The sequence below is a fragment of the Oncorhynchus mykiss genome, chromosome 15 (assembly GCF_013265735.2).
Source record: "Oncorhynchus mykiss isolate Arlee chromosome 15, USDA_OmykA_1.1, whole genome shotgun sequence".
In the NCBI taxonomy this organism is placed as follows: domain Eukaryota; kingdom Metazoa; phylum Chordata; class Actinopteri; order Salmoniformes; family Salmonidae; genus Oncorhynchus; species Oncorhynchus mykiss.
Genome location: NC_048579.1, coordinates 21,570,307 through 21,596,886, shown reverse-complemented (window position 1 = coordinate 21,596,886; position 26,580 = coordinate 21,570,307). Strand labels below are relative to the sequence as shown.

At 43.3% G+C, this 26,580-nt stretch overlaps 1 protein-coding gene across 1 annotated transcript in view; it reads left to right on the top strand.

Moving 5' to 3' along the window:
• The window catches only part of kcnh2b (potassium voltage-gated channel, subfamily H (eag-related), member 2b), a 302,512-nt gene that overhangs the window by 17,844 nt on the left and 258,088 nt on the right, over positions 1–26,580 (top strand). The window contains exon 3 of the mRNA XM_021562708.2: positions 11,312–11,542. Within this exon, the coding sequence (XP_021418383.2) occupies positions 11,312–11,542 (231 nt within the window). The remainder of the gene's footprint in view (positions 1–11,311; positions 11,543–26,580) is intronic.

Here is a 26,580-nt window from a genome sequence, read left to right as displayed (position 1 = left end):
CCGCTGCTGCCAGGCACACGTCCAACTGGGGAACATAATTACCTGCTGGGGAAATGAGTTCCATACTTCCGCTTCCAGCCTGTCCTGTCCATCACCTAGTGTCCTTTGTTTGTGCGTTCCAGCTTTAAACGACGCAATGCTAGCTTGGGTACCTAGGCTAGTGTGTCAGTTTTATTTTATTTTATTTGACAATTTAAATACGCAAAATGTTGGACAAACAAGGCAATAGATAAATATACCAAAACTGTGAGGATCCAAAAAAGTCAAGAGACTTGTTTCCAATGTGGTCTTCTCAATGAGAAGATGCGGTTTCATTGTTGACTTGAACTTGCGTCGTTTTAGTAAACAGACTAGCTATGCTAGCTGCTCAGATAATGATGTGCTTTTTGTGTGAGGCAGATTTAATTAGCATTTTCTATTGTATTATCACATTTGAGGTCAAAAGGTAAAGTGAGATATCGGAAGCCTCTCAGGTGCGATGTCGGATGAGGAGTTGTCGTTGTAACAAGAAGTATCTCCTCCTCAGTTTTTTCACTGGGATTCCACGGTAACTGAATGACGATGAGATTCAGATCTTTCACTTTAAAAGTATGCCAAACAAAAACCATTGATTGCAAAGTTAAACAAACCATGCAGGACTACGTCTAACAATTTCCACTGAACATTTTACAAAAACACATTTACTTGAAGAACAGTGCAGATGTTTGGTAACGGAATGACGGTAAAATCTCCCTCAGTTTTTGTGTGACCACATTTTCAAAACGCTGTTAAATATCTATTCTGAATGAGGATTTAAAGATGTCTGCCGAAAGAATGGGGTGTCAGTTATGACATGGCACCTTGAGTTTGAAAAAATGCAACTACAGTAAGTGAAGTGGATTAACACTCGGTAACAGAATGATGGAAACAGAATGACATCATGGGTCCCTGGTCTGTACTATACAGAAATACATAATTATGGATGTCATTATTTTCATGGTGATGTATACTGAATAGGTACACAAAGGTAGAGTTATTTACTATCTTCCTTTGCGTGTTAGGGTATTTTTCTACACACTGTGTCACACCCTGGTCTTAGTATTTTGTGTTTTCTTTATTATTTTGGTCAGGCCAGGGTGTGACATGGGCATTTATGTGGTTTGTTTTGTCTGGGGTTGTTTGTAATTATGGGATTGTGGTTAGAGTAGTACTCTAGGTAAGTCTATGGTTGCCTAGAGTGGTTCTCAATCAGAGGCAGGTGTTTATCGTTGTCTCTGATTGGGAACCATATTTAGGCAGCCATATTCTTTAGATCTCTTGTGGGTGATTGTTCCTGTCTTTGTGTTTGTTGTCACCAGATAGGCTGTTTAGGTTTTCTCACATTTATTATTATTTTTTTTTGTTAGTTTATTCATGTATAGTTTTCTTTATTAAAGAATCATGAATAACCACCACGCTGCATTTTGGTCCGCCTCTCCTTCACCTAAAGAAAACCGTTACACACGGGTTATTATTGTAATGCTCTCCGCCCGCATTACAGACCAAATCTGTACCAATCATAGAAGTCTATGTTTCACAAGTTTGGACATCACAGTTTATCACAGAGTGCATTACAGTAGAGCACATCACAGTAGAGTAGAGTTTAATACAGTATAGTTCAGTAGAGCACAGTGCCATACAGTAAATTATACTGTACTCTAATCTAGTGTGCTCTACTGTACTGTACTAAACTGTATTGCAGTACTGTATTGTTCTGACCTATACTCTAGTATACTCTAGTTTTCTTAAATGTCTGTGCTGTGCTGTACTGTGCTCTACTGTATTCTGCTGTTCACACTTGTGAAACAGATGTCTATGATTGGTTCAGATTTGGACTGACCAAATTTCAATGTCCATGGACCATGGGTCAGTCCCTGCTCACTAGGTGAGAGGGCTGGTTACAGTAAATGGAGAGAGAGGGGGCTCATGGGTAGGTGTCAGTAAGAGCCTGGAGAGGTGACATTAACTGGAGAGAATAGAGACGGGGAGAGAGAGCGAATGGTTGTTCAGACTGTTTTAACACTTGGTTTGACCACATGACGACAGAAAGATAACAAAATCAATTATGAGCTGAACATAACAGTATGCCAGTGGAAGGGAGAACAGTAGCAGGTGGGCGACTGTGGTTTGTGACTACAATGAATTCCCATTGTAGCCAATTCAGTTGCAGTCATTCTGTTACTGTTTTCTTTTTTACAGATTTGGTAACAGAATTATGTGCTTCTCTATCAGTGGTCCACTCTGAGCTCCAACAGGCAGCACTTTGTCACTTTGTCCACCACCCGCTGCCTCCCTCCTCATACTCCTCTTTCTCTTCCTTTTCGCTGTCCTTCACTCTCCTCCTCCACTCTCACTTCTGTGACCACTCTGCCATTCCAACACTCCATCCTGTGTCACCCCCCCCCCCCCCCCCCTCTCCTCTGCCCCTCTCTGCCTCTCCCCTGAAGCTCTTTCGGCTATATGTGTGTCTGCTCTACCAGCTCTCTTAGCACTCGTCTAGGAAATACTAACCATTTTATAGACTAAAGTCCTACCAGTGTCCTCGGAATGAAACCCACTTTGCATAAATCTGCATTACCCCATTTAGGGAGTTCAAACTCACTTCCTTGAGAAATGGCCCATAAAATATTGTGTTGATTGTAAAAATGTAACGTGCTAGGGAATGCAAGGTACACTTGTAGAAAAAGGGTTCCAAAGGGATTCTTCGGTTGTCCCCATATGAGCACCCTTCTTGGTTCTAGGTAGAACCCTCTGTGGAAAGGGTTCTACATGGAACCCAAAATAGTTCTACTTGGATCCAAAAAGGGTTCTTCAAAGGGTTCTCCTATGAGGATGTTTATGTTCTAGATAGTACCTTAGTATTCAAGCTTATTGTTATGGTTTGGATTGGGGGAGGGAATCCTAGATCTCCCCCCAGAATGGATGTCATAAAATGTTATGATGACCTCAACATCCCTTTACACACTGCAGTACTGTCTGAAGTAATGAGGTCAAGATCTATACTGTACGCCAGGCATGACAGCTTTTTCATTTCTGCTGATAATCTCCAATATTTTTGCTTTTCTGGATGGGCAAGTTACATGATGTTAATGGGGTTATACATTGAGTATACAAAACATTAAGAACTCTTTCCATGACATAGACTGACCAGGTGAAAGCTATGATACCTTATTTATGTCACTTGTTAATCAACTTCAATCAGTGTATATGAAGGGGAGGAGATAGGTTAAAGAAGGTTTTTTAAGTCTTGAGACCATTGAGACATTGTGTATGTGTGCCATCCAGAGGGTGAATGGGAAATACAAAATATTTAAGTGCCTTTGTACAGGGTATGGTAGTAGGTGCCAGGCACACCGGTTTGTGTCAAGAGCTGCAACGCTGCTGGGTTTTTTATGCTCAACAGTTTCCCGTGTGTATCAAGAATGGTCCACCACCCAAAGGACATCCAGCCAACTTGACACAACTGTGGTAAGCATTGGAGTCGACATGAGACAGCATCCCTGTGGAACACTTTCAACACCTTGTAGAGTCCATGCCTGACAAATTGAGGCTTTTCTGAGTGCAAAAGAGGGGTGCGTGCAAGTCAATATTAGGAAGGTGTTCCTAATGTCTTGTACACTCAGTGTAAGTGCAGGCTTTGTGGGTTTAGGTGATTGTCCAGAGCAAGGCAAGGGGTTAATGATGATAGGTCACTCATTCTATTTATGTCTGTGTCTTTATGGTTTTGTCTGCTAGTCTCCTACACAGCATCAGCTGAGTGGGATGCAACAGCCATACACAGATAGAAAACAGCTCCATGTCACACACACGATATCACTGCACTGTTGTAGCTAGAAACAAGTATTTCGCTGCACCTGCGATAACATCTGCAAATCTGTGTAAGCGACCAATAAACTTTGATTTGATGCACACACAGTCTTTTATATGCTAGTCATGGGAGTCCCTACGCCCCCTCACCATACGGTGCAGGTCCCCAAGCTATCCACTCACAGATGGACTAAGCATCGTGAACAGACAACCCTGAGGCCTGGTGAAATATTCAGGCTGCATTGTGTTTCAAGCTTCAAAGTTTATTTGCAACATGTGCAGGATACAACAGGTGTAAAACATTACAGGGAAATTCTTGAGATCTCGTTCCCAACAATGCAGTGATAATGATAATAATGTAATATTAATAATAATAATAAAAGATAATAACAAAAAATTGAATAAAAATAAAAGTAAGACGGGCATATGTGGATGGGCATATGGTCAGTGTGGATAGTCTGTGGGAGAGGGAGAGCAGTAGTCATTAGCCATTTAAAGGATCCAACCCTTTTTTTAAATTTTTGCCTAAAATGACATGGCCAAATCTAACTGTCTGTAGCTGAGGACCTGAAGCAAGGATATGCATATTCTTGATACCATTTGAAAGGAAACACTTTGAAGTTTGTGGAAATGTGAAATTAATGTAGGAGAATATAACACATTACATGTAGTAAAAGATAATACAAAGAAAAAAATAAATATTTGAAATGCAAGAGAAAGGCCATAATGTATTATTCCAGCCCAGGCACAATTTAGATTTTGGCCACTAGATGGCAACAGTGTATGTGTGACGTTTTAGATTGATCCAATGAACCATTGCATATCTGGGGGGGGGGCGATCCCGTAGAGGTTAACAGTCTTTTGGCCAGGGGATAGAAGTTGTTTAGGAGTCTGTTTGTCTGAGCCTTGATGCACCGGTACTGCCTGACGGACGGGAGCATGGAGAACAGCGCATGTCTCGGGTGGCTGGTGTGTGTGTGTGTATTGGTGTGTGTAAGTCATACTGTCTCTTTTCTTCCCTGTGAGTTTCACTGGTTTGTCTTTAATCAGCCTCTCTTCTCTTCCTCTGCCTCTCTCAGCCAGAGCCTCATTAGGAGGTGTTTGATAAGCACTACCCCCGGTGACACCCCAGCCTCGCTGCGCCCAAATGGAGCTTGCACACTTAACTGAACAAAGCATACCAGAGTAAAGTTTTCAAACTCTTCATTTTTTTGGTTTCAGGAAGCTTCCAAGGACAGGAAAAAGCTTTTCCTCTCCCCAAACATCTTTTATGATTCTCACATTGTTGCAGTTCTGAAGGGGAAGAATTAACACTGGTCTTTGTCAGCAGTTCCCTAGCAGTCATCCTGTGTGTGTGCCTCTATGGTAGGATATATCTACTCCTGGCATACATCTTAATATGTATTTTATTCGACTTAACCATTGTACATACATATCAACATTTCCTCACATCTCCTCCCGTAGGTCACCACCAAGCCTTATACATTTCAAGCATATTTTGTCCAGCGATATCATTTGTAGCTAACCATTAGTACTCGCCAAATGTAAAAAATATTTTTTCTTATTTCACCTTTATTTAACCAGGTAAGCTAGTTGAGAACAAGTCATTTACAACTGCGACTTGGCCAAGACAAAGCAAAGCAGTACGACACAAACAACAACACATGGAATAATCAATAATAATCAAGCGTACAGTCAATAACACAATATAAAAAAATGATGTCTAAATACAGGGTGTGCAAATGGCGTGAGTAGGTAAGGCAATAAATAGGCCACAGTAGCGAAGTAATAGGATGGGGTAGGTAGGATGGGGTAGGTAGATTGGGTGGGCTATTTACAGATGGGCTATGTACAGCTGCAGTGATCGGTTAGCGGCTCAGATAGCTGATGTTTAAAGTTAGTGAGGGAAATATGAGTCTCCTGCTTCAGCGATTTTTGCAATTCGTTCCAGTCATTGGCAGCAGAGAACTGGAAGAAAAGGTGGCCAAAGAGGTGTTGGCTTTGGGGATGACCAGTGTGAGATATACCTGCTGGAGCGCGTGCTACGGGTGGGTGTTGTTATCGTGACCAGTGAGCTGAGATAAGGCGGAGCTTTACCTAGCATAGACTTATAAATGACCTGGAGCCAGTGGGTCTGGTGACAAATATGTAGCGAGGGCCAGCCGACTAGAGCATAGAGGTTGCAGTGGTGGGTGGTATAAGGGGCTTTGGTGACAAAACGGATGGCACTGTGATGGACTGCATCCAGTTTTCTGAGTAGACTATTGGAAGCTATTTTGGAAATGACATCGCCGAAGCCGAGGATCGGTAGGATAGTCAGTTTTACCAGGGTATGTTTGGCGGCGTAAGTAAAGGAGGCTTTGTTACGAAATAGGAAGCCAATTCTAGATTTAATTTTGGATTGGAGATGTTTAATATGAGTCTGGAAGGAGAGTTTACAGTCTAGGTATTTGTAGTTATCCACATATTCTAAGTCAGAACCGTCCAGAGTAGTGATGCTAGTCTGTCAGGTGGGTGCGAGCAGCGAACAGTTGAAAAGCATGCATTAGGTTTTAAGAGCAGTTGGAGGCCACGTAAGGAGTGTTGTATAGCATTGAAGCTCGTTTGGAGGTTAGTTAACACAGTGTCCAAAGAAGGGCCAGATGTATACAGAATGGTGTCGTCTGTGTAGAGGTGGATCAGGGAATCACCCGCAGCAAGAGCGACATCGTTGATATATACAGAGAAAAGAGTCGGCCCGAGAATTGAACCCTGTGGTACCCCCATAGTGACTGCCGGAAGTCCGGACAACAGGCCCTCCGATTTGACACACTGAACTCTGTCTGAGAAGTAGTTTTGTGAACCAGGCGAGGCAGTCATTTGAGAAACCAAGGCTGTTGAGTCTGCTGATAAGAATACAGTGATTGACAGAGTCGAAAGCCTTGGCCAGGTCGATGAAGACGGCTGCACAGTACTGTCTTTTATCGATGGCGGTTATGATATCATTTAGTACCTTGAGCGTGGCTGAGGTGCACCCGTAACCAGCTCAAAAACCGGATTGCACAGTGGAGAAGGTATGGTGGGGCATGCTCAGATCATAGTTCAATTGGCCAAGGAAATGAACCCCCGCTCTGTTAGGTGACCAGTCTTCTCATTACCAGTGTTTAACCCGTTAGCTTTATGACCCGCTAAGGGCTACATCGCTGCTAATTTATAGAGGGAAGCCATTGAACTTAGCGGCAACCTGCAGAAGGGATAGCCTTTGTTTCCATGCATATCTGAGTAGCCTTGCTCCAGGACCGGTTATTGTGTTTTGACTTTTGCCATGGTTTTTATTTTATTACGATCCCCATTGGCTGACTCCATGAAGACAGTTAGTGTTCCTGTGGTTTGAGTAACAACAACTAGTCTTCCCGTATTCTCTCACTAGGGATAGGGGGTTAATGTAGCAGTGAAGGCTAGGTAGATGCAGTCTTTGGGAAAATAGCTGGAAACAGTACCAGTGAAATTGAATTGGTTTTTATCCCACGTTCACTCCAATAGCTATTATTAAAAAGCCCAAAGTGTAAGCTAAGATTTTAATTTTCTACTATTTTACAAGTCAAATGCCACCCTATGTGCATAGCATAGGGTACAAGCTGTGCCATATGGGAGATTGGATTTGGTCAGGGCCTTGCAGTGTTTTGTCCTTGCCCTCTCTTCCCTTTCCATACCTGGGTGGGAGTTGTTGTTTGTGATCTATCTGTGTTAGTGTGAATGTGTGAGAAAGAGAGAGAGTTATGAGGGAGCGGTAGTGACTGAGGAAGCGCGAGAGAGAAAGCTGGCATGTTGTTACTGTATGTATGTGGCTCTTTCTTCTTCAGACAGTAAAAGCTGGTGGTGCGGGGCCAGCTGGTGGTGCGGGGCCAGCTGGTGGTGTGAGGCCCGCGAAGGGTGTTATGCATGTGTGTCTTTGTGTGTGAGAGAAAGTGAGAGAGAATAAGAGAAGACAGGTTTTTATTGTTGTTTCCCTTGGTTCTCTGGAACAGGTGAATACACAGTGCCCCATCGCTAAACACACATAACACACACACACACAACACACACACAGTTTGTGATCACAAAATAAACTATCGCTGGGAGTGAGACACTAAGGAAGTCGATATTGTAATAACAGATAGTGAGCCAAGTTATGGCTTGGCAATTGATACACAAACCAAACGCATACATCTTTGGGCCACTAACGGTTAGAATCGAACTACAGTTCAATACAGAACCTAATTCCAATACCATAGTGTAATTTGGACAAGCGGATGTTATTCTTTAAACACTGTTTGTTAGTTCAGTCAAAAACGTAAAGCAAAGCAGTGCTTATCTGCCTTAATACCAGTTTGAATTACCCATTTTGAACCCCACTTGGAATAAATCAGCTTCTTATTTAAGAGTCACGATACATTGTGCTCAAGGTCTAGATTGACTTGTTGAACGAAAGGCAATTATGTGAGCAAAGTCTCGAAGCATTCTCAATGCTGAAACACTATGTGCTTCGTGTGCTTTAGTCCTTGAAGAAGATTTACCGATGACAGCCCCTGTAAAGACCTCCAATAAATGGAATGGAAATGGCAAATGCGTCTAAAATATGTCAAGGCGGAGATACATCAAAGCCATATAAAAACAACACATTTTCAGTGGAAACTTGAATACAACCAGATATAAAGCATGGAGAAAAGATAATGGACTTATTATATATTTCTAAGATCATCTTTGAGAACTAACAATCACCAAAAATAAAAACAAGACAGTCGGAGAATGTAAAATTCCCAAAATGGCATGAAATGTGGGCCAATATTGATTTTGTTATGTTCGAGTCACTCAGATAGCATAAAAACACGTCATAAGCCATGGCAAAATGTGTAGAATTGCAGGAAATTAGCTGGAAAACTGCAAAAAAAATACTCAGCCTAATAGCAAAATGTGTAGAGTTTGGGGAAATGAGCATTATAACTACAAATTTCTCTCCGCCCCATGACAAAATGTGTAGAATTGCAGGAAATTAGCTTTAAAACAACAACATTTTGTCTCTGCGGCCAAGAAGGCCTAAAAAAAATCTGATCGGAGACCGTGCCATTGGCCACGCACACTACCACGTCCCACCAACGCTAATTTTGCCACCACTGTCGAAAAGAATCCTAGGGGACCACTGCATCTGAATAGAATAGAAATAGTGCCCTGCTAATTTGAGAATAGCAAACATTCTTCCTCCCAATGTTCTTGTTAGCGACCTTCAGATGTGTTTTGAGTCAGCCTGAGCAGTCATTAGTCCATGGTTCCCATATAACAAGACAGCTCATCAGAGATGCAGAGAAAAGCGAGGATCAGTGCCAACTTAATTCCACCTTCATACACACACACACACACAAATGGCTAGCTAGTTTAGCGGTAGGCGCTAGCAGTATTTCAATCGGTGACTTCAGTGCTCTGAGACCTTGAAGTAGTTGTTTCCCTTGCAAAGGGCCGCAGTTTTTGTGGAGCAATAGGTAACGAGGCTTCGTGGGGGACTGTTGTCTGTTACAATGCTAATGTTAAAATCTACTGTAGCAATATCATAATCACCAAGGCTATGGTGAACTGCTAGTTTTAAAATGATAGCCAAAGCTATGGTGGGCTACTATCTATAGCACAGGGCTCTTCAACCCTTCTCTACCACACCTGATTCTAGTAATTAGCTGGTTGATAATCTGAACAAGGTTAGTTACAACTGGGGTTAGAGCAAAAACCTACGGTAGTTCTCCAGGAACAGGGTTGAAACCCCATAGCCAAGGCTATGTTCAGCTGCTAGCTATAGTGTGATAGCCAACACTATGGTGGGCTGCTAGCTCAAGCTATAGCATACATGGCCCTCCATCCATCTCTCCATGCTACACTATATATACAAAAGTATGTGGACACCTCTTCAAATGAGTGGATTCAGAAATTTCAGCCATACCCGTTGAAGACAGGTGTATAAAATCAAGCACACAGCCATGCAATCGCCATAGACTAACATTGGCAATAGAATGGCCATACTAAAGAGCTTTCAATATGGCACCGTCATGATACCACTTTTCCAACAAGTCAGTTCGTCAAATTTCTGCCCTGCTAGAGCTTCCCCGGTCAACTGTAAGTGCTGTTAAATCAAATCAAATCAGATTGTATTTGTCAAATAAAACAGGTGTAGACCTTACCATAAAATGCTTACTTACAAGCCCTTAACCAACAGTGCAGATTTTTGTTTAAGTAAGTAAGAAAATATGTGAAAAATACAAATAAAAAGTAACACTATAATATAACAATAACGAGGCTATATACAGGGGGTTCCGGTACCGAGTCACTGTACTCGAGATAATTGAGGTAATGTGTATATGTAGGTAGGGCTATTGTGAAGTGGAAAAGTCTAGGAGCAACAATGGCTCAGCCGCGAAGTGGTAAGCCACACAAGCTCACAGAACAAGATCGCTGAGTGCTGAAGTGCGTAGTGCATAAAAATCGTTTGTCCTCGGTTGCAACACTCACCACCAAGTTTCAAACTGCCTCTGGAAGCAACGTCAGCACGATAACTGTTTGTCAGGAGCTTCATGAAATGGGTTTCCATTGCCGAGCAGCCGCACACAAGCCTAAGATCACCTTGCGCAATGCCAAGCATCAGCTGGAGTGGTGTAAAGCCCCCCGCCATTGGACTCTGGAACAGTGGAAACGCGTACTCTGGAGTGATGACTTCATCATCAGGCAGTCCGAAGGACGAGTCTGAGTTTGGCGGATGCCAGGAGAACGCTACCTGCCCCAATTCATAGTGCCAACTGCAAAGTTTGGTGGAGGAGGAATAATGTTCTGGGGCTGTTTTTCATGGTTTGGGTTAAATCTTAACGCTATGACATTCCAGACAATTCTTTGCTTCCAACTTTGTGGCAACAGTTTGGGGAAGGCCCTTTCCTGTTTCAGCATGACAATGCCCCCGTGCACAAAGCGAGGTCCATACAGAAATTATTTGTCGAGATCTGTGTAGAAGAACTTGACTGGCCTGAACAGAGCCCTGACCTCAACCCCATCGAACATCTTTGGGATTAATTGGAATGCCGACTGTGAGCCAGGCCTAATCGCCCAACATCAGTGCCCAACCTCACTAATGCTCTTGTGGCTGAATTGAAGCAAGTTCCCGCAGCAATGTTCCAAAGCTAAGGATTTTATATACATATATGGTAGAGGAAAGGTGTATGTGTCAGAGAGAGGGGGGAGTTGACAGCTGCTTTGAGCCTGTGAACATCTTCCTTTGAAACAATGCAGAGCCTCATGGGTTGTAATAGGTTTAAATGGCTCCTCCACTGTGAATGCACAAGTTTGCACTAGTCACACACACCACACCAAACCACACACACACACACACACACGCAAGCACGCGTTCACACACATCACACACAAACGCACACATGCACATACACACTTTGTATCTTCCCTACCATCTTCCTCATCTCCCTCTTCCTCTCATCCTCAGGTCGTAAGTTCATCATTGCCAATGCCCGGGTGGAGAACTGCGCCATCATATTCTGCAACGATGGCTTCTGTGCCATGTGCGGCTACTCGCGGGCTGAGATCATGCAGAAGCCCTGCACCTGCAACTTCCTGTACGGCCCTCACACCAAGCGGCTGGCCATCGCCCAATTGGCTCAAGCACTGCTGGGTTCGGAGGAGAGGAAAGTGGAGATCAACCTCTACAGGAAGGACGGTAGGATGATACGCTGTGTGTGTGTCTTGTGTGTTTGTGTGTTTGTGTGTGTGTGTGTGTGTGTGTGTGTGTGTGTGTGTGTGTGTGTGTGTGTGTGTGTGTGTGTGTGTGTGTGTGTGTGTGCTTGCTTTTTCATTGTAAGCTCATTTACTTGTGTGGCTGCCAGCCTTCACTTCTGTTGTCATCTGAAGAAAAAACTATTTTCTGCCGAATGTGTTCGGTGAAGAAAACTATAGTTGCACGTCTCTGATCACTCTATTGAAGCAAAAATATATATATAAAACGCGACCCCTGTCAATACACAGCTGGTCTCACCTGCTCCCTCTTTCTCCCGTTGTGCTATTTATAAACAAACAAAAGCTTCATCATGTAAAATAATGTGACAGGTGACCTCACTGAGACTCCTAGTAAGGAGTTACACTCAGTGTCAGAATAGGTCGTTAACAATAAACTGAAACCAAAAGCCTTGTATTTGGTTCAAAGCATTCTCTTAGACCTTAACCTCAACAGGAGTTGTGCATCAAGCTTGTGACCATTGAACAAGTTGAAGAAGATGATCTCCTACGAGTAACATGGTCAAGTCATATCAGTTATCATGGTCAAGTCATATGGGGTGGCAGGGTGTTGGGATTAGAGTGGTTAGAGTGTTGGACTAGTAACTGGAAGGTTGCAAGTTCAAATCCCTGAGCTGACGAGGTACAAATCTGTCATTCTGCCCCTGAACAGGCAGTTAACCCACTGTTCCTAGGCTGTCATTGAAAATAAGAATTTGTTCTTAACTGACTTGCCTAGTTAAATCAAGGCACATAAATCAGTGCTAAATCAGTCACAACCGTATCACAACCGTCTGTGATTTTGGAGTCTCATAGGGATGTCTGAATTTGGCCGGGGTAGGCGGTCATTGTAAATAAGAATTTGTTCTTAACTGACTTAGCTAGTTAAAAATATATTGACAAAGTTGTCGTGAAGTGTCTGTTATAAAAATATGTTCTGTGTTTTTCAACACGAAGATCAACTGTACTGGTTGTTTGATCTTGTTCAGTCCTGATTACTTCCTGGTAATATGGTCAGGTGCAGCGAAGAAAGACCTTGCAAAGCTGCAGCTGGCTCAAAAAAAGCAGCAATCCTTGCCCTTAATGTAATGTGTACGCTAGGAGTCGGGAAGCAAGTACAGGGAGTGAATTGAATAAATAACGAAACAAGAGTTGCGTACAGACATGAAACAGAGTCAATTACGCCTGGGGAAAGAACCAACAGATATAGCGGAGGTAATCAGGAAGGTGATGGGGTCCAGGTGAGTCTCATGAAGCGCAGGTGCGCGTAACGATGGTGGTAGGTGTGCGTAATAATGAATAAACTGGTGAAGTTGAGCGCCGGAGAGGGGGAGCGGGACCTAACTGCAAACACAAAACTAGTCTTTCATGATTGAGGGTTGATGAGAAATGTACTACTTCTAGTCTTTTTAAGGATCATTTGGGTGTTGAAAATGCCTGACTTGTATAATCTATTTGCATACCCTTCAAAACAGTATACATACCCCACCAGACTCGCCTTGTGGGTTTCTTCACAGTACCCAAACCAAAAACAGATTTAATGTCTCGCTCAGTTATGTATAGAGCCATGCGGTTGTGGAATGCGCTGCCACCAGAGGTTACTCAGGCAAAAAGTTTCGCTTTAAAAAACAGATCAAAAAACATTATTTCACAGCACCTCTCCTCTTTCTAAAAATCAAATTGAACTGTGCTGCATATAAGAATATGTATATATGAATAGTGTATAAGTAGTATTTTTGTTGTCTCTTTCCTATATATAACTCTTATTTAAAACATTTTATTGAATCTAATATCTTATGTTGTTCTTGTCGATTACTGTGCTGTACTTTGTCATGTATTTGTACATTTTATGTTGACCCCAGGAAGAGTAGCTGCTGCATGTGTAGTAGCTAATTGGGATTATAATAAACTAAACTAAACTCCAAGTATCGGAATGCTGTTACGGTAGTAGAGCTAACTCCCTGGGTGAGATCCAGGGATACTGTATGTCCAACATTTTCCACCTGTGGAAAGAGCTGCCGTTGGAAAGAGGAGCAATAGAGAAAGCAAGACTGACGAACAGAGAGCATAGAGATACGGTATAGGTGATGAAAGAGAGAAGAACAGAAAGGAGTGGTATTTCTTAGTCCCTCTCCTAGCATTATGTGTGGGGATTAAGAGGAGAGCCAGCTGTATCTGTAGCAGCAGAGAGTTACATGACGCCAGATGTTTGCTCTCAGCTGATAACTCACATTCTCTTGAGTGCTGCACCGGGCCACCCCTAGTCCTCCAATCAGACTTTCCACTGTTTATACTCAAGAGTTATCGGTTTCGCCTGTATACACAACTCCCCCCTTAGCCTGCAATGGATGGAGAAAGAACCTCGTAATTCGTGTTTGTATTACTGTGTGTATGTGTGTGTATTGTGCAGTAGTTTCCAGTAGTTGCTACAATGCTAATGATAACAGTCAGCTACAATAGTATGACTCATTCCGACACTCAAACTGTATAGACTCTAGTAAGTGATAAGAGTTCTAGAGAGTGTTGACAGCTGCTATCAACTGCTCAGATGAGGCTGGCCCTGTCCATCTAAATGTCGAGAGTATTGAAGCACATTTCCAATCTGGAACATTGTCAAGTGTGCTCTTTTTTGTACAGCAGGAGGTGTGTTTGTACTGTCACCAGGGAGACCGTCAAGAGGCTCTCTGCGTCGCCAGGGTTACCCAGGTCCCATGTGATTGGGGGAACACAAGAGGGAGTCCCAGCCCTCCCCTTGGGCCTACTCTCCCTCCCTCCCTTCTGTCTTCAGTGTCTGATAGTCTTAGGACTGAGTCAATATGCATTTTCAGGGGCAGGCCAGATTCTCAATCTCTCACCTCTGATAGGTCAACGGGTCTCCCTCGGCTCATCAGAAAGTCACGATCGAAACGCAACACACCCTGGAACCTCATACATAAGGCATGGTGTGGAAATACAACGCCTCCTCCCTCCTTGTTCAAAGGAAAGAGTGAGGTGACAGAAAGGGGGAAGGAGGAGGGGCTGGGAAGGGTAGTGCAGCGATACCCCGCTCCATTCATCTAATGCTGCTCTCTGGCATTAACCTTCACCATGATGGATTAGCCTTTCTCTCAGGCTCAATTGCCCAACGCTGATCTGACCGCCACTTAATCATTTTTTCCAGGTAAACTCCGCCACCACTGGTGCAGAAGTGGGGAGTTGGGGGACAGTGCAGAGTTGTACATCAGCGCTTGTTTCCCGTCAGCACACAGTCCTCTAACAGTCTCTCAATTTCAAAGAATCTGGACCTCTCGACTCAAGGCCACTGTGATCTGTTTTTTTTACAAACTGTTGCCTTTTCTGTCCCAGCTCTGTTCCAGTTCTAGAAGTGTAAACCGAAGCAGGTTAAAATAGACACAGACTCCCTGCTCTTGCTCTCAGTAAGCTACACTCAGACTGCCAGTCTCTTTGTGTGTGCCTGTTATCTCAGAGATCTGAGGCCTCCAGGGAGCAGGTACATGCTGCAGTCTGTGTCTCTGCATGGTAGCCCCCAGCAGCCCCCTGCTCATTGCCCACATCCGGACTCTGATTGGCCAGGAATGAGTGCCAAGGGGGCCCATGAATAGCCCTCATTTCTTTTAGTAACTGCATGCAGGCCTTCTGCAGCACCTGCCCTTTTTATGCTCCACTGGCTGGGCCAATCAGAGGCATCCCCCTTGGTTCGGTAATGGTACCCACTCATCTTTGGTACCCCTCATATTATTCAGAATTTAGTTTTTTTCTCTCTATTTAGCTGACAAAAACACACAAATCATGTGTGGCTATAGATGTCCGTTCCACCCCCTCTTTGGAGTGGCTATCTGGAGTCATCTGAGATGACAGCTACAGTAAGCAGGCTTGTATGGGAGCCTTGGAGACACCAGGTGTCTATTTGAGCCTAGAGCAAGTCTCAGATGGCTGACAATAGCTTAAAGCCCCCGGCCTCTTCATGTGATTGCTTAGCAGCCGCAGGTAAGGAGTGTGCTCAAAACTGGCCCTGAAGTACTTGCTTTTTTATGGAGATGACCTCCACGGCTGAATCAAACCACTAAAAGACCCACTAAAAATCAACGGCGTTATAAATGGCCCACACCATAAATTATCCTCATAATTACATATGTACACGGCAAAGCTTCTCAAGGCTCCTGAATCAATTTCTTATCATGTTTATTTTTCATGTTTAAAAGGCAAGTAGTTATTGCATTGTTTTCTTTCATCACACACCAACCAGGTCTTGAAAAAGAGATTACATTTAGGTGCTTGTAGAATAGAATGCAGCATTAATGGCAGTGGAATGCAACTTGTTGCAGGTTTAGATGGTGCTGGTAATGTGTGATTCTAAATTTAGTTTAGAATATAAAATATCACCTCGTTTTTTTTACCTGGTGTTGTATCTTTATTGCCTGTCAATTCAAATGTGTGGCTTGATTCTCTCTCTGTGTTTTGGCTTCAACAATAAGTTACCTCTGTGTTCTCTTGATTTAGCTAGAGGAAGTTGTGAACCATCAAAGTATTTAAATCACTAAACATTTAAATCACTAATACAAAATATATAGCATTAGCCCATTGCTGTCATTTGTTAGGTTCTGATGAACCCGTTTCTTTAACCAAATTAAGTTCATGTTGTGTTTGCTGCCATATAATATAATTACCGTTAGGCCTATAGGGCTACTCAAACCATGAAAAGGAAAAAACAAAGAGGGCTGCAAAACTTAATTTAATGGCCCAATATAATAACCTGTACATATTGTCCCTATAAACAATGAGTTGAATTAGGCCTACTTTTGATAGTACCGTAATAAAGTTAAGAAACGTTTGTAAAGGTTTGGAGTCAGATAGCTTTTTGGCTTAGCTATGCAGGCCTATAAATCAAATGAAATCAAATGTTATTTGTCACATGTGCCATATACAACAGTTGTAGACCTTAACGTGAAATGCTTAGTTACAAGCCCTTAACCAACAATGCAGTTCAAGAAATAGAGTTAAGAAAATATTTACTAAATCAACTAAAGTATTATTTTTTTTAAAGAACACAATAAATAACAATAACGAGGCTATACAGTATATAGGGAGTACCAGACCCGAGTCAATGTGCATTGGTACGGGTTACTCGAGGTAATTTGTACATGTAGGTAGGGGTAAAGTGATTATGCATAGATAATAAACAGCGAGTAGCAGTGTAAAAACAAAGGGGGGGGGGGTCAATGTAAATAGTCCAGTTGCCATATGATGAATTGTTCACCAGCCTTATGACTTGGGGTTGAAGCTGTTAATGAGCCTTTTGGTCCTAGACTTGACGCTCCGGTACTGCTTGCCGTGCGGTAGCAGAGAGAACAGTCTATGACCTGGGTGACTGGAGTCTTTGACAGTTTTTGGGGCCTTCCTCTGACACCGCCTAGTATATACAGTCGGTCCTGGATGGCAGGAAGCTTGGCCCCAGTGATGTACTGGGCCATACGCACTACCCTCTGCAGCGCCTTACAATCAGATGCCGAGAAGTTGCCATACCAGGCGATGATGCAACCGGTCAGGATGATCTCGATGGTGCAGCTGTATAACTATTTCAGGATCTGGGGACCCATGCCAAATCTTTTCAGTCTCTTGAGGGGGAAAAGTTGTTGTCCTGCCCTCTTCATGAGTGTCTTGGTGTGTTTTGACCATGATAGTTTGTTGGGGATGTGGACACAAGGAACTTGAAACTCTCGACCCGCTCCACTACAGCCCCATCAATGTTAATGGGGGCCTATTTGGCCCGCCTTTTCCTATAGTCCACGATCAGCTCCTTTGTCTTGCTCACATTGAGGGAGAGGTTGTTGTCCTGGCACCACACTGCCAGGTCTCTGACCTCCTCCTTATATGCTGTCTCATTGTTGTCGGGGATCAGGCCTACCACTGTTGTGTCATCAGCAAACTTAATGATGGTGTTGGAGTCGTGAGTGAACTGGGAGTACAGGAGAGGACTAAGCACACATCCCTGAGGGGCCCCATTGTTGAGGATCAGCGTGGCAGATGTATTTTTGCTTACCCTTACCACCTGGGGGCGGCCCGTTAGGAAGTCCAGGATCCGGTTGCAGAAGGAGGTGTTTAGTCCCAGGGTCCTTAGCTTAGTGATGAGCTTTGTGGGCACTATGGACAGCATTCAATGAACAGCATTCTCACATAGGTGTTCCTTTGTCCAGGTGGGAAAGGGTAGTGTGGAGTGCAATAGAGATTGCATCATCTGTGGATCTGTTAGGGCAGTATGCAAATTCTTTGTTTTTTTGTTGTTGGTGACGTTGGTGTGGATTCCGGAGCCGATGGAACCGGAGGTGCCTAAGCCAGCCCATTGGGCTTCCACGCCCTGGCTGGCTTGAGAGGTTTCCTTGCCTCGGTTGGCTCGGCGGCTTCCCATCCCACGTCACTCTCCATCGGATCATCGGGCTCCCTCTCTGCAGCGGGATCGACAGGCGTCTTGCCTCAGCCGGATCGCCAGGCTCCCATGCCTCAGCCGGCTTGCCAGGTTTTCACACTCCTGCCGGTTCGTCGGGCTTCCACGCCCCAACTGGCTTGCCCAGCGCCCATGTCACGGCCAGGTGGCGCACCAAGAAAGGGAGGGGCACTGTCACGTCTGCTCCCACTCCCCCTGGCGCTTGAGGACGCCAGGTTGCCCTGCATCACTCACTCCTGCCATCCATCACGCACACCTGCTTTCCCTCGTCACACTCATCAGCGATATTGGACTCACCTGGACTCATTCATCACCTGTTTATTTCCTCCCCTATATTTGTCAGTTCCCCAGCTCTGTTCCCCACGGCTGTATTGTAATGTTTTTGTCTTTAGTATTAGTTTACTGACGCTGTTCCTGTCTCGTTCCATGTCCGTTATTTATGAAATACTTTACTACCAGTACCTGCTTCGTCTCTCCAGCGTCATTCCATGTGACATATTTATATTTTAAATATTAATATCATACAGTAGACGCCTTAGCCAATAGGCCAATGCATGCAATGCCCTGATGCATTTAGTGCTCCAATCTCTGACAACTGAAACATGAGGGGGACAATTATTGTTTTAGGAAAGTAAAATCCAATAAAACATTTTTAATATGCAACACATCAAAACAACAAATATATATATATAACGTTTTTTTATAGGCAGTTAAGAACACGTAACTGTGGATCATTAGGCCAATTCCGCTCGGTTGTTGATGGTGCTGGCAGCGCCCGGTCTGAGGTTTCTTTCTCTCTCTCTTTCTACTCTCAGATCTGAACGGGTTTCTCGGATCCGAAACGGCACAGGTCTGTTTGGGTCTGTTTTTCCACGGGCCTTTTCAGAATGGGTCTGACAGTCCTCAGATCAATCCAACTTTTTGGACCCGTGAAGACTTCTACTGTAGTGTGCATGTGTCCTAACATCCACGGTTAGACATCAACAGCAGTATTTGTAAGAGGATGTACACATGTGAGCAAACACAGAAGCACACTGAGTGCCATTCTAAACTACCAAAGTCAAGCTGAACACGCCAAAGAAGAAATAACTACAGGTCTGTATATATGCAGGTGATTGTAAGCCTATATACATATAATTATCCACTATTTTTACGCCAACACAATTGGGCCTTTAAATAAGTAAAATCTCATTGAATTGAATTAAGCATAACCCAATAAACCACAGTGCTACAATCACGATGAGTTCCCACTGTGCTAGCAGACTAGACCCAGGCGGTGTTATTGTGGTGTATGGTTTTCTCCTCTTTTGTTGACACCCGAATAATGAATCATGACAAGGCGCTGTGTGATAGCCGCGCTGCCGTGTGTCTGCCTCATTACACACTCAATGTACTGTGGTTGTGCGTGTGTGTGTGTGTGTGCCCACTCTCCACCAGCCTCTCTCTCTCCGCAGGCCCAGGGAACCAGCTACACAAACAATCCCAACGGTTCACTTAACAACCTCTACACACATACAGCACATTAGATTATACATGCATGCACACACTGCACATACACACTTGTGTATGCATGCACGTGTGTTCTAATGACACGCACGGCACATGCACCTGTGATTAACTTTGTTTTTACTGCACACACAGGCTAGCGCGCACACACACACACACACACACACACACACCTCTTGTTTCAGCAAACAACATGGTGCCAAAGTAATGCTGAAAGAGCTAGTTTATGAGTCTGACAGGCAGTTGGATCATTTAACCCAATTATTATTATTACTACAAGAATTATTCAAAAGTAAGGGGTTCTTCTACATAGAAGATCATAGGAAATCCCAGGACATACAGTTCATTCGAAAGTATTCAGAACTCTTCCCTTTTTCCACATTTTGTTACGTTACAGCCTTATTCAAAAATGGATTGAATTCATTTTTCCCTCATCAGTCTACACACATTACCCCATAAAATGTAACATATGTATACATGTTTTATTTTATTTTACGTATTTACATAAGTATTCAGACCCTTTGCTATGAGACTCAAAATGTAGTTCAGGTGCATACTGTTTCCATTGATCATCCTTGAGATGTTTCTACAACTTGATTGGACATGATTTGGAAAGGCACACACCTGTCTATATAAGGTTCCACAGTTGACAGTGCATGTTAGAGCAAAAACCAAGCCAGGATTGGGCACAAATCTGGGGAAAGGTACCAACACATTTCTGCAGCATTGAAGGTCCCCATCATTCTTCAATGCAAGAAGTTTGGAACCATCAAGACTCTTCCTAGAGCTGCCCGCCCGGCCAATCTGACAATCGGGGGAGAGGGGCCATGGTCAGGGAGGTGACCAAGAACCCGATGGTCACTCTGACAGACCTCCAGAGTTCCTCTATGGAGATGGGAGAACCTTCCAGAAGGACAACCATCTCTGCAGCACTTCACCAATCAGGCCTTTATGGTAGAGTGGTCAGACGGAAGCCACTCCTCAGTAAAAGACACATGACAGCCAGCTTGGAGTTTGCCAAAAGGCACCTAGAGGACTCTCAGACGATGAGAAACAAGAGTCTCTGAATGTCCTTGAGTGGCCCAGCCAGAGCCCGGACTTGAACCCGATCGACCATCTCTTGAGAAACCTGGAAATAGTTGTGCAGCGACGCTCCCCATCCAACCTGATAGAGCTAGAGATGATCTGCATAGAAGAATGTTAGAAACTCCCCAAATACAGGTGTGCCAAGCTTGTAGCGTGTCTGAATACTTATGTAAATGTGATATTTTATTTTATTTTAATACATTAACAAAAAATATATAAATCAACTATTTTTGCTTTGCCATTGTGTATTGTGTGTAGATAAATGAGGGAAAAACTGATTTAATCTATTTTAGAATAAGGCTGTAACGTAACAAAATGTTGAAAAAGTCAAGGGGTCTGAATACCTATCGAATGCACTGTAGTGACTATAACACTGTAATAAGCTCACATAGTTGCTGTCACAAACTCCAAACAGTGTCACTGACTAGTTGGATAATCATTTCCCTGTGAGCAAACCATTTATGTACCTTCAGCATTCATATAAATTCATTTCTATCCGATTTTACTGCTTTGGCGGACCACATTTTTTGCATTGATATTTGTCAATGAAACTCATGAAGGCAACTGTTTATGTCAGAGAGTTGTGTGTTTTACCTTTAGCCCTGGTTGTCCTGAAAATAAAATGGTAAAACTAAACATAAGGGCTGATTATGCAGATAAATTCAAGTCCAATAAATTAACAGCTGATTTTTGCTGGGTTCTCGGGACTGATAGGGTTAACATTCGACGGGTGAGGACAGGGGTTGTGTCCCAGGTGTGGGGGGAAGCCATGCTTCATCTCGTATCTGTCTGTCTTCATCGAAGTGATTGTGTGTGTATCTCTCTCTCTCTCTCTCTCTCTCTCGCTCTCTCAGAAGCCTCTGGGTTTTCACCTAATGACAGCTGCAGACTCTTCCTGTATATGCAAATACCCCACACTCTAACTCTCGTTTTGAATATGCAAATAATCAGAACCATCTCACAAACTGAAAGATTTGAGTGGTAGTATTACTATAATGATGGCTGAGGACTTGATACCAGCATATCCACTCCCCCGATACTAATGTTTAAACAACATTGTAATAATGTTCAAGCATCATAATGTTGGGAGATGTCAATCCCCTTGAAATTGTTGTTAACCTAGCTACCTGAACAATGTCAACTGACACTGCAACTACAGTTGTAGTGTAATGAATACTCAGGGAGAAAAAGGTGTAGATTCAGACGCAGATGTTTAGTAAACCTTCACAGAAGGCAGAAACCGTGGTCACAGGCAGGCAATGGTCAAACACAGGTAGGCAGTCAAAAACAAACACTACCTCACAACCATATGAACAGAAAGAACTGAACTAAATAGGGAGCTGATGAGACCAGGTGAGAAACGAACACAGGTGAAATCAATGAACAAAAATGACAGACAGAGCTACGTTCCAGAAAACAAAGAAACAGGGCTACGTTCAAGAACACAAAGAAAAAGAACACAAGGTTGACTAAGAAAAGAAAAGCAGACCCTTACACGTAGTTGTTCAACATTCCCTGCACCACTCAATCCAAGTTGAATATTTTACTTTATTGCAAAGCAGCATGCCGCCTCAGTCTCTAACCCCTCCCCTCTCAAAAACAACATTATCATGCAGATCAACTGGTCTTCATGCATATCCTGCATCTCATGAATGTCTCTCCAACTTGTTTGGAGTAGTGTGTGCGCGTGTGCGTGCTTGCTAATTTGCAGTTTGCACATGTGTACCTAAATGTGTGTACCCACATAAAAAAATACTATATTGTATATATGTCTAAATATAATATAGTATATTATGGTCTAAATACTGTACTCTATTTCTATTTAGCAGACTTTCCTGTAGTATACTATAATATTCACTGTACAGTGTTTGCAGACATGATTGTAGTATACTGTAGTAATCACTGTAGTGTTTTCACCAACATGACTAGTATATTGTAGTAACCCCTGCCAACTAGGATTAGCTGAAATGGCACAACTACCAGACTACGCCAGTTACTGTTTAATGAGGGGAACAACTCCACCAAAACACAAGACACACAGGTTTGTGACAAGCCACCTATTGAGTTGGTCAACAGACCAGACAACACCTTTGAAAAATATTTTGTTTTTATTACAACTGTAACATCTGAACGTTAGACAGGTTCTAGGCCCATTATCAGAGCGATGGTAACTCACCAGCATTATGACCAAGATTATGACTTTCCCAAATTGGATCCTTTGTTCGTACTCCCCAGGGCAATTGAACTTATCCCAGAGGCTTCTCCAAGATGCCGCCGGCGGAGAAGAAGTGTTTGGACTTCTAGTCCGACTCAGGAGGCGTACACACCATCCACCGCTTCCGAGTATATTACTCGCTAATGTTCAGTCTCTGGACAATAAAGTAGACAAGCTCAGGGCGAGGATCTCCTTCCAGAGAGACTTCAGGGATTGTAACATACTCTGTTTCACGGAATCATGGCTCTCTCCGGATATACTGTCCCCGTCCATACAGCCAGCTGAGTTCTCAGTACATCTTGCAGACAGGAATAAAGAACTCTCCGGGAAGAAGAATGGCAGTGGTGTATGTTTCATGATTAACTACTCATGTTGTGATTGTGATAACGTACATAATCTCAAGTCCTTTCATTTACCCAACCTAGACTACCTCACAGTCAAATGCTGACCGTATTATCTCCCAAGAGAATTCTCTTCGGTTATAGTCAAAGCCATGTATATTCCAACTCAAGCCGATACCACGACGGCCCTCAAGGAACTACACTGGACTTTGTGCAAACTGGAAACCACATATCCTGAGGCCGCATTTATTGTAGCTGGGGATTTTAACAAAGTAAATTTGAGGAAAATGCTACTGAAGTTCTATCAACACATTGACTGTAGTACTCGCGCTGCTAAAATGCTTGAACAATGTTACTCCCCCTTCCGGGATGCCTACAAGGCCCTCCCCCACCCGCCCTTCGGCAAATCCTCCCTTCCTATAGGTAGAAACTCAAACAGGAAGTACCCTTGCTAAGGTCTGACCAATCGGAATCCATTCTTCAAGATTGTTCTGATCCCGCAGACTGGGATATGTTCCCGGTAGCCTCTGACACGGACACGGTGACTGAGTTCATCAGGAAGTGTGCTTCAAGATGTCCACTATAGTTCCTGTACCCAAGAAAGCAAAGGTAATTGAACTAGAAGACTATCGCCCCATAGCACTCACTTCTGTCATCAGGAAGTGCTTTAAGAGGCTAGTTTTTGGCTTGGCGGGCTGTATCACCACCTGGTACGGCAACTGCATCGCTTTGTGTGGCAACTGCACCACCCGCAACGGCAGGGCTCTCCAGAGGGTGGTGCGGTCTGCCCAACGCATCACCGGTGGTACACTGCCTGCCCTCTAGGACACCTACAGCACCCGATGTCACAGGAAGTCCAAAAAGATCATCAAGGACCTGAGCCACGGCCTGTTCACACTGCTACCATCCAGAAGGCGAGGTGAATCCAGGTGCATCAAAGCTGGGACCGAGAGACTGTAAAACAGCTTCTATCTCAAGGCCATCAGAATGTTAAATAGCCATCACTGGCCGGCTACCACCCGGTTACTCAACTCTGCACCTTAGATGCTGCTACCTGGAATCACTGGTCACTTTAATAATGGAACACTAGCCACTTTAATCATGTTTACATACTGCTTCACTCATTTCATATGTAAATACTATACTATAAATACTATATTCTATCAATTACTTTATTTTACCTTTAGATTTGTGTGTTTGTTGTGAATTGTTATATACTACTGCACTGTTGGAGCTAGGAACCCAATCATACACCCGCAAAAACATCTGCTAAATATGTGTATGTGACCAATACAATTGTATTATTATTATCAGATCAATAGACTCAAAATGGCTGTTTGACTGAGTCGTTAGCATTTCGCAGCCGATATCACCTTAACACAACAAACAATGGTGAGGGAGCCATCTTCTTATCCTATTTTACAAGATAAAATACTTTTTTTTACTCACATTTCAATGACGCATAGTGGTTGTTGTTTGTGAGAGTTGTTTGTCGTGCTCAACTACTCAGCTCTGTCTGGGTAAAGGACCTGATTGAAAGAAGGCACCTTCAAACCTGCCCGTATAAATAACTTGCTATATAATGACATAGAGAGCACACCTCACGAGTGTCCTCCATCGTCACGTGACAAAGGAGATGGGTAGAGGGCACACCTGCCACGAATGCCCTTCCCCACATCCACTTCACTGACCACGGAATTCTCTAATAAGATTACAAACCAGATAGTGGCTAGCTCTACACAGACAATTATAAATATGCTAGGTATTTGAAATGATCCTCTTTCATGATATGATAAAGTATGTGACTTGAAGTCCTAAGTGTGTATGATTGTCTGGGTAGAGCAAGCCACTTTCTGGGTATGTATTATTGGTTTTCTGATTATTGTTGATGATTTATACTGGTAAAGCCAGAAGGAACTGCCAGTTGAACAAGTTCAACCACAAAGACCAGGGAGGTTTTCCCATGGTTCGCAATGAAGGGCACCTATTGGTCGACGGGTAAAAACAAATGCAGACATTGAATATGCCTTTGAGCATGTTGCAGTTATAAATGTTACACGTTGGATGGTGTATCAATACACCAAGTCACTACAAAGATACAGGCACCCTTCCTAAACTATTTTTCCGGAGGGGAAGGAAACCACACAGGGATTTCACCATGAGGCCAATGGTGATTTTAAAACATTTGCAGAGTTTAAGTGCTGTGATAGGAGATCACTGAGGATGGATCAACAACATTGTAGTTACTCAACAATACTACAATAAACGACAGAGTGAAAACAAGGAAGCTTGTAAAGAATAAAAATATTACAAAACTTGCATCTTGTTTACAACAAGGCACTAAAGTAATACTGCAAAAAATGTGGCAAATAATGTAGCTTTTGTCCTGAATACAAATCAAATTTCAAATCAAAATCAAATCAAATGTATTTACAGTGGGGGAAAAAAGTATTTAGTCAGCCACCAATTGTGCAAGTTCTCCCACTTAAAAAGGTGAGAGAGGCCAGTAATGTTCATCATAGGTACACTTCAACTATGACAGACAAAATGAGAAAAAAAAATCTAGAAAATCACATTGTAGGATTTTTAATGAATTTATTTGCAAATTATGGTGGAAAATAAGTATTTGGTCAATAACAAAAGTTTATCTCAATACTTTGTTATATACCCTTTGTTGGCAATGACAGAGGCCAATGTTTTCTGTAAGTCTTCACAAGGTTTTCACACACTGTTGCTGGTATTTTGGCCCATTCCCCCATGCAGATCACCTCTAGAGCAGTGATGTTTTGGGGCTGTTGCTGGGCAACACGGACTTTCAACTCCCTCCAAAGATTTTCTATGGGGTTGAGATCTGGAGACTGGCTAGGCCACTCCAGGACCTTGAAATGCTTCTTACGAAGCCACTCCTTCGTTGCTTGGGCGGTGTGTTTGGGATCATTGTCATGCTGAAAGACCCAGCCACGTTTCATCTTCAATGCCCTTGCTGATGGACGGAGGTTTTCACTCAAAATCTCACGATACATGGCCCCATTCATTCTTTCCTTTACACGGATCAGTCGTCCTGGTCCCTTTGCAGAAAAACAGCCCCAAAGCATGATGTTTCCACCCCCATGCTTCACAGTAGGTATGGTGTTCTTTGGATGCAACTCAGCATTCTTTGTCCTCCAAACACGACTAGTTAAGTTTTTACCAAAAAGTTATATTTTGGATTCATCTGACCATATGACATTCTCCCAATCTTCTTCTGGATCATCCAAATGCTCTCTCGCAAACTTCAGACGGGCCTGGACATGTACTGGCTTAAGCACGTCTGACACTGCAGGATTTGAGTCCCTGGCGGCGTAGTGTGTTACTGATGGTAGGCTTTGTTACTTTGGTTCCAGCTCTCTGCAGGT